At 32.9% G+C, this 9890-nt stretch overlaps 1 protein-coding gene across 1 annotated transcript in view; it reads right to left on the bottom strand.

The window, feature by feature from the left end:
- LOC119607878 (nuclear cap-binding protein subunit 1) overlaps positions 1-9890 on the bottom strand; it is a 31128-nt gene that overhangs the window by 3352 nt on the left and 17886 nt on the right. Inside the window, exons 4-6 of the mRNA XM_037962003.1 lie at positions 1441-1688; positions 1113-1356; positions 914-1038 (exon numbers count right to left, since the gene is read on the bottom strand). Of these exons, the coding sequence (XP_037817931.1) occupies positions 914-1038; positions 1113-1356; positions 1441-1688 (617 nt within the window). The remainder of the gene's footprint in view (positions 1-913; positions 1039-1112; positions 1357-1440; positions 1689-9890) is intronic.

Below are 9890 nucleotides of genomic sequence, written 5' to 3'. Positions count from 1 at the left end.
TATCTATCTATCTATCTATCTATCTATCTATCTATCTATCTATCTATCTATCTATCTATCTATCTATCTATCTATCTATCTATCTATCTATCTACTATCTATCTATCTATCTATCTATCTATCTATCTATCTATCTATCATCTATCTATCTATCTATCTATCTCTATCTCTATCTATCTATCTATCTATCTATCTATCTATCTCTATCTATCTATCTATCTATCTATCTATCTATCTATCTATCTATCTATCTATAAATGTCGTACTTGGAGGTCATAGTTCTGACACAACTAAAATCGGGATGGAGCAACATGTCCTTATGGTACCCACTACAATTTTCAACTGCTAACCAAATCACGTTATCCAATAAGTTTATGGACATATCCTGTAGAATGTTTATGGACATCGAATGTTGAACACTGCATAGTTTAACTCTTACAACAATAACGGCAAGATAACCTTTTGAGAGACAGCTTAGGAACTGAACAACTGTACAATGCCCTGAGGTCTTACTACGGATTAGCTACTGGGACTTATTAACTCACACAACTTGTGTCGTCCTTCTCAAACTTCTTATGTAATTACTTTCCAAAATGATTGCATTCTTTTACATACACTGCTACAAACAAACCATAGCCAAATGCGTGTGTCTAATAACTATGTTCTTTAATTGCATAATTAAAACTTATAAACAAAAAACTTAAAATACAAAATAATTTTCAATTAAAAACAAATGTTTAAACTAATGAATGAATGTTACTATTTAGAAGAAAAAAACAAAATGTTTAAAACATTTTCTCTTCTAATTTGGGCAAAATATTAAACTTATTTTAAGCTTAATTAATAATTTACAAAAAAAAACTGATTTCATTCTATAAATTTTTTATAAAAAGAAAACAATTTCATAACTCACCTCTTCAGTGGGTTTGTCTACAACAACGACGGGTTTTTTGCGTTTGGGAGCAGCTTCATCTTCCGAATCACTTGATGATGAATCGGCCTTAGCTAATTTATCCTTGGCGTCAGTTAATTCATTATCTAGGAATGTTGAGAAAAATTGAGAAAAATTTAGTATTTATTTAGATTTATAAAAATTTAAACTCAATACTTACTTAATTTAATAACATGTTTATTCATTTTCTTAATGGTCAAATGTAATATCTCCCACAGATACATTTTCGTAAATTCTCCAGTCATTTCTTTGGAAAATATCCAAGTTGCCACGGCCGAGCAATCAACTATTTGGGTCTTAAGTAATTTATCAATAATAACCACCATCATTTGCTGATGATTTTGCCACAATTCAAAGACATTGTGTAAAATACAGATTTGCGCTTCTTCGGACTCAGCCAAGGCCTACAGATAAAAAATAACAATAATAAATTATTTATATTATTCTATCTTCAAGTTAATGTTTTATACTTTTTTTCATTTACTCACCTTAAAAACTAAATGAAATTTAGATATTGCTGCAAAACTATGCGAAAATGATTTTGAGCCCAAATTTAATAGAGTTTGTACGAATACATCAATTTTCAATGGATTAAATGAGGTTTCAGACATTTCCTGATCAGCATTTTCACCTGAATTTGGCAATTCTTTCAATATATTAATCACCTCTTCTGGTGTACATTTCTGGCGTATAGCCACTACCAACTGATGGGCTACTTGGGTGCCGGCCAATGAAGCTGTTTGTTTTACATAATAAATAAAAGAAATTAAAGAAATTTTATATATTTTATTATATAAGTTTTATATTATTTTATAATATTAATGTTTATCTATAATAATGAACATTTATTTGTATATAATGCAGGTAATAAGGAAATATTTGTTTTTATTTAAAAACTTACAAAAAAAATATTTTCATTAATTGGCACAACAATATATTGTGTATAAGTATGTTTTAGCAAAAAAAAAAAAAACTAAAAATATTGTCATCAACTTAAACTAAAATGCATTCATTGTACGTTTAAATACTTTCATTTGAATCAAATTATAGTAACGTTCGATGGCATGTAAGTAAGTTTGTTTGTGTATTATGGCTGACAGTTTGTCTGTCAGTTGTTGTCATTATTATTACACCATTAATGTTTAAATTACTTTTTTGTAACTTCTTAACTCATCAAGTGCTATGCAGCCACAGTGGAAGAGAAGCAGTAAGTTTGGGAAGAGAATTGATTCGAGTTTAAAATTTTGCTACATTTTTAGTTTAAACACAATTGAGTTACAGAATTGCGAACGATTCTATTATCAGACGTTCACGGTTCAAATGCTTAAGAAAAAGTTGCAACAGGTGATGTTATTGTGTGGTTGTTCTCCACTGCTCGAAATGTGCAGCTATCGCAGGCTTAGTCATCAGCGACACTCTTCAATTCATGGACATTGATAGAGCACTAACAATCTTGGAGGTTACCTTTGATTTCATTAGCTCATGAAACTACAATCACGATCAAATTGGGAAGTAAAAACCAGGTGCTGAAAGCACTAGACGACAGCATTCAGTACAAGGACAAAGAAAACTTGTTGGTTACTTTTAAAACGATTGGTCGGTTAGCGCTGTTGCAATGTGGTCACCATCGCTTAGGGATACTCAGTGGAGAAACATTGAAAGCTGTCAAAATGCTATCCTAAAGACGAGGGAACAAAGTTTCTCCCTATCAAGGAATACTACATCATGTTGACGTTCCCACGACAATTGGATCTTCGCTCCGGAACGACCCGGCCAAAGATTGTCAACCCAGCGATAGCTGTATCAAACTAAAAGTTTTTTCCCCAGGAAAGAACTATCGGCCACAGTCGAACTGTTACAACAACAACACCATCATGTTGACCAAACATTCTTCTAGAATGTCACCGAAGAAGTCAACTTTAAGTTAGAAGCACCATCGAGACATATCAGGACATGTATAAAAGGAAAACATAAGACATGTATAAAAGCAATTATGTTAGATCGATCCTCGAAAACGACAGTTTTAAATGATATTCTTAAAGACGCCACGAATCCGCAGTTGCTATTGCAGTTACTAAGAAGAAAACCTGCAGAGGAAAATCATTGTAGTTCTGGTACAACTGGGATGGGATTGTACCAACAATCTTTAAACGGTTCCTAACGAAGGCCCAGATTGTTATTGTTGCTGGGGTTGACTGCACCTGGTCGAAAAATTTGGGTCATTTCCGGTTCGTAGGGAATGATCTCCCTACTCATGTCGGGAAGGATCTTCGTATATACGAGGAGAACATACGCAGATATGCGCGGGTTCCATTAGATCAGTCCTCGTGTACGGCAGCTTTGCAAGACATTCACAGAGACGACACAGAGATAACGCATTAATTTCGTCGTCCACCGCCCATAGCAGACACAGAAGAAAACCTGCGAGGGAAAACAAGAGTAGTTTTGGCACCACTAAGATCGTGATAAAGCAACAGGCTTAATGCCTTCTAGTGACGCATAGGTCGTGCCGTCCCCAACGAATGTCCTGCATGTAGTTAAGGTCCTCATGACAACCTCCACATATTCAACAGCGTAGCCAACCCTTCTTAACTTTGTCCAATGGATTTATGGACATATCCAGTTGAAGTAGCACAATTTTTAGGCCTGGACATTGATGTAGAACCAACCTACTGGGTTATTTTATAGCTTTAGCTGTTACAACAATGGATTCAAGGACGAATTCTGATGAAGTAGCAACATTTTTAAGAGTGGACATCGATGCAGATCCCCTTACAGATTCAGATCCCCTTTACAGTTACAACAACGACAATGTCCTTCATTAACATTGAATTTTACTATTGTGAATGAACAGTTCAAGGAAATATCGCGATAGCAATTTTACCAACGAGGAAAATGGAAATATTTTTTTAGAACAAAAATTTCACTTCTTGTTGCCGATAACGGTAGAGAAAGAATTATCAACTGAACTATTACCAAGCTAATTCGAACATCGTTTATATTACTGACTGAATGACTCTTATCTATTAGAAAAATAAAAATTTGAAAATTTTTCCATTTATAAAAATAGCAATAGTCCTCTTCTACCTCTCACTGCATTCGTGTACTTTATTAAAGCTTCTCCGGTCCTAAATCGGGTCAAATTTTCCAAGATCTAAACAAATTCAGAAATCTTATGAAGAATGACTGTCTCTACATAAGTTCCTATTTCCACATTCGTTTCATCAAGGTACATATATAACATTTCATTCGTGCAATTTGAGCAAACAATTTTATACGTCCCTATCCATGAAATAAATGGATTTCAGAAATGAAAAGAAGTCCATATTTTTGGCAATTTTCGCTTTCCTAAACATTATATAGCTTCCCAGTTCAAAGCCTCCCCTTCATCATAGCTTTTCAATCTCAAATTATACATTGGTACTAGGGTGATCGATTATTCGACATTTTCCAAAAACCGTTTTTCGAATAGTTCGAATAGTTGACATTTAATAAAAACCGGTTGATATTTTTCAAATTCAGAAAAAAACCGGTTAACCGGTTTTTCATTATAAATAAAAAAAATATATTTTAATTTGAAAAACTTAATGTTTATGTTTAAATTTGATTAATAAAACATGGCCCGAAATGATTTTTAACAGTTTAAAAGATTATAACTTTAGATCTAGTCGTCTGATTTACATTATTTCTTTAATATAAAAAAATTAGGAAAAAAGTGGGACACTTCTGTTAAACATAAGGTACTATGTAATCCTAGCTTATTTTAAAAGCCCGGTTTAGGAAATTTGCATAGGCATTCCAACACTTCCATAAAATTTCAGCCGTAAATTAATTATTGTAATTGGAATATAATCTTAAGATTGATAAAATTTTATCAAACAGTTATCAATTTTACAAATAATTTTTTTTAATTAGTTAGGAAAATCAAAAAGTTTTAACCAAAGGAGCTGTAGAAAAATATGCGATAGTTCCTCGACTCGAATATTTTTAAAATTTAGACGGGCTGTATTATTATTTCCTTAAAAATTTAATTTAAATAATCTTTGAATACAAAGCAAATAAAAGTATTCGAAACCGGTTTTTGAAAAGTGAAAAAACCGGGTTGTTCGATATTCGAAAAATCAACATTAAGAAAAAACCGACACTGGTAAAGCAGAAAAAACCGGTTTTAAAACCGGTTGAAAAATCGAGTCGATCACCCTAATTGGTACTGACTATCGGACAAAAACACATGTTTTTCATTTCAGAACTTTTCATCATATATTTACAATCTCAGATCGTACTCAGAATAATGCTGATAACTTACATCGATTGGATAAGGGAATCACGGATCTTATAGCCAAAATCTCTCCTAAACATTTCAGTTTTTCGTCCCCTCATAATTATTGCCTTCTGTCAAGGCTCAATAACATTTCTTCCAAAGTATATTAATAAAGTAGCGACATCTCTTGTTGTACAACAACATCTACAACAACCACATGTATTTTGTTTTTGGAATAATTTAAGATTGTGTCAAAATAAAATTTCCTTGAACAACAATGTGAACAAAACATAAATAAAAAATATTACTTTTAAGTTAAAAATATTAACGATTTAATTATATTATTATATATTATACAATTTATTACACTTTTAAACTACTTTAAAACCACTTTTAATTCACTTTTTCAACTTTTCACAAATTTTAACAAATAGCAAAACACAATTTAAAAATGGCGACGTAAACAATGTTAACAATTTTCAAAACAAACTTTGACAATTTGCTTCATTTATCTAGTTTAAAAAAAATAGTCAGCTGTTCAAGTGATGCTACTTTATTAATTTACTTTGATTTCTTCTTTTTCAAAACTATACATCTTAGCTCTTTCTGATTTGGAATCAAAAAGTAATGTTTTCCCTCTTCATTCTAATATATACTCCTTTATTTAATGTCAACTTTTCTTAATATCTAATCAAAAGATGTAGTTTAGTTCAAATACTAAGTGTAAGTACTTCTGAATTAACTTTCAAAAAACATAATTTTTATAAAAAGTTCATTGACCCCTGATACCTCAAATATCTAATATGTTTATCTACACATAGACCCACTGTCTCTATGTTATTTATTACTTTCGGTGACAATAGAAGTACAATGTACGTTCATCACTAGTGAGCATAAGTTATCATTCATGCACTTTTTTCTATTATAGTTAAACTACATGGTGGCGCACAATTTTCTTGAACATACCTGACTACAGCAACTAAATAATTTCAGACAAATTACACACATTTAACTTTAACGTGCGATACGTTGTAAGTTTATTAGTCTGGAACTATTTATAACAACTTCTTTATAGAAAATAAAATTACATTTCAAAAAAAAAAAAAAAAAAAAAAAATACCAGCAAACAAACTTGCCAACTTGGTTAATAAAAATATGAAGTAATAATAGTTGATACAAAAATATTTTGTTAATATTCGATTTTAAATGAAAGAAGAAACATTTACTTATTTTAGTGTTTCTTTTTATAAACATTTGTTGTAGAAAAATTAAATATTGGAATTAATAATTGGTATTATTAACCAAATTATAATAAATACATTTTAACATTAAAATAAGACTACTACAATTGCAATAAGCAATTGTTTATTAGCTTTGACATTTTGCATAGTCAAGGTCTTCTTATTTAAATGAGAAGTTAATAAGAAAAATTTAACAAAAGTAATTAGTAAGGTTTTTTAATTAATAATTAATGCAAATCTTTTACTTAGTTACTTATAAAATATAAGAAGGAATAATTAAATAATCTTAAATCCAAACAAGGTCTTGTCTCAAAAGACGCCCTTAAAATGTTAAACAAACAAATAAGTAACAATATTTTTTTTCAGCGAAACAAACAAAAAACTGAATAAGTTGGTATTTTTAATTAAAAACCAACCGAAAATAAACAAGACAATGTCAATAGAAAATTTTGAAAAACAAAAAAAATGTAAATGATACTAATGATTTTGCGAAAAAATATACATAAAGAAACAATAAACATACCATTTGTTAATGGCTAATAATTACACTCAAAGAAATTTTATGTTGATCAGTCAAAAAAACTACAGCTTTAGAATAATTTTTATGATCAAACATTATAGAGAGAAGCCTCTGAATATTAGCATACATTTTGACAACGAATTTCACAAACATACTGAATGAGATCGGATAGCGTAGATCATTTGGCCTTTACATCACGATTGATATTATACAAACTCTGCCAAAAATTGTTATTGTTTTAAAAACCATCACAGATTGTCAATCTTAGATCGTATTGGCACTGAATATGTCAAACACACTAAGCGCGATCAGATAATTTAATTTAAACATGGATATACATATGTATACGCTATATCGGTTGACAAAGCTGTTTAATAAGACGGAGATTAACATTCGTGATATTTCATGGTCTCACACATGTCAGCGTTTCCTCGGCGGACACTATAACAATATCGTATTCCATAAATAATTGCATAGATAACTATATCCAATAACTATTCCCTCAAGTCTTCTTTTAAGACCCTTTAATTAAATCGCCCGATTATAGATCGTGTATTGGCACTGAATACGGTTCAGATCCTGAGGCCATAACATCAAGATCGAAATCATTCAAAGTCTCCCCTTTCCATCATTGACCATACTTTGGACCTGACCTTTCTCTGTATGTTGTGGGGTGATGTACAGATTGACTTACAAACGTTCACAAATGGTCTAAGGCAACACCAATAAATTATTGTTAAGGGTGCGACTTATACTTAGTGAACAACTCTCAATTAGGGTCTAGAAAAGTGAATTTTACTAAAGTTATAGTTTTACTAAAGTTATAGTTAACAGGTTTGGGGAATAAAGATTACATTTACCAATTTGAAATGTTTATACCCTTCACCTTCGTAAGAAGGGTATTAATGCCGATGTGCTTTACGTGAACACCTGCCATGATTGGCCTCATTTCACGGTGGTCTTTATAACCCACAGGGTGAGCTTCCTTGACGACTCACTAACGCCCTATTGTGTATCTTACACGCAGGTAAAAATTTTTGTACATGGCTGTGCCGGTCCATGTACTAGCTCTATGCTCGAGATGCAAAAACATCACTTCCGTTTAAAACCACGCAGATGGGATGGCCTCTGTTGAGTCGACAACAGCACCTAGAGACGTAACCGGTAGACCCCAAGTACGAATCCATCAAATAAGCCGAAGACATTGTTCTTACTCACAGAATACGCACTGTGGTCTGGTATGAACTGAGTTTTCACTGAACATACCATAGGACAAGGACGGAAAATTCAATGGTTTTACTGGTATGTATATACCTTTCATCCATCATCATTCAACCCAGCACACTTCTCATTCATTCGACACACTCACTCTAGGTATACGGGTAGGTGAGATCCATATACCCCTACATTCATCCCGTATCATATACACTTAACAACAACGCTTAGTCCCACACTCACTCCCCTGTGGGGTATCTGTTGTCAATTGGCAATAGCACCGACCTTATCCCGAATTATAGATTTCAATGTGCATCAGTCTTTTAACCGCCATTTTATCTTCCCGCGAATTTGGGTTTAAACCACAGCCACTACGTGTATCCCGAAGGAACCTTAGCCAACTGACCAGCCAGGATAAGTCTTGCGGGCGACTGGCCACCCGTAGTACCAGATTCTGTGGTTATCTGGGTCGACCCCATGTCAAATCATTCCAAGGATAGTCCAGTTTAAAGTCCCGGCAGACTAGAGGTACTGGTAGCACCTCTTTACCCCGCGATTGCAATATACCAAGATGCGGTCTGTCATCAAGAAAACATGTCCCGGGGGCGTTACAAGGGTATAAGTTTGACATTCCGTTAGTAATTTCCACAATACAATTTTCCGATCCTATAGGTAGCGGAGTCCGTCTGTCTGTTTAAATAAATTTTCTGAAGATCCCAGATTTCTTCGGGATCCAAATCTTCAATAATTCTGTCAGACATGCTTTAGAAGTTATCTATTTCATCAAAAAGATATATAGGCTTTATACTTGTATAATTACAAGTAATTGGTGGGCGACCGCAGAATTTATGGCGTCTCTATGAATGTTGTTCAAAGCTGCCATATACGAGGACTGATCCAATGGATCCTGCACATATCTGCATATGTTTTCCTCGTATATACGAACATCCTTCCTGACTTGCCTCGGGGGAGCATCCAACTGTTCGCAATTTGTGCGTGATTGCAGTGGCGTGAGCTGAGGAAGTAAAGTGGCTATCAAGTGTAACCCGCAAGATTTTTGAGTGGTTCACGGTCGCAATTTGGACTCCTTCGACCACGGTTAGGTTTACTTCCTTCGTCCAGGTGGTAAAAAGTATTGTTGACGACTTCCATGGTGATAATTGCAGGTTACGCGCAGTGAAAAACTGATGTATTTCATGGAGATAACCATTCATTCCGTGACAGCCGGTTCTACGTGTCGGAATGACCCGAATTGTTCGGTCAAGGATTGTAATTGGTTATTGCTTACAAATTACAAATAATTGTAATTGAATATTGTTCAATTACACATTACAAGTAATTGACAATGTAATGAATTACTTTATGTAATTATTACCCCAAGCATAATGGTAAACTAAAGATCGATTAAATTGATGAAATACAATTTGATCCTACACATATCATATGATCTCTTCTGTTACAAATTACCTATAACATAAAAAACTGTATGATAGAAGAAAAGGAAGATATATACAATCCATTAATTTGCACTCAATGATCATCTTTTAGGTCTTGGGTCTTCTTGAAACTTCAAAAAACAATTTAGAACTGCTTTAGTAAATTTTCGTAATAAAAACGCTTTTCATCCGTATAAAAATTTCAATTCAAATCGAAATTTTGTCCGTTTGACAACTTTGATATTCGGCATTTTTAATTCAACGC

Source organism: Lucilia sericata, unplaced genomic scaffold, assembly GCF_015586225.1.
Source record: "Lucilia sericata isolate MDLA Ls3-8-SP2 unplaced genomic scaffold, ASM1558622v1 Contig000757F_arrow, whole genome shotgun sequence".
NCBI lineage: Eukaryota > Metazoa > Arthropoda > Insecta > Diptera > Calliphoridae > Lucilia > Lucilia sericata.
Note: the sequence above shows the minus strand (reverse complement) of the source record. Positions and strands in the feature narration are given on the sequence as shown.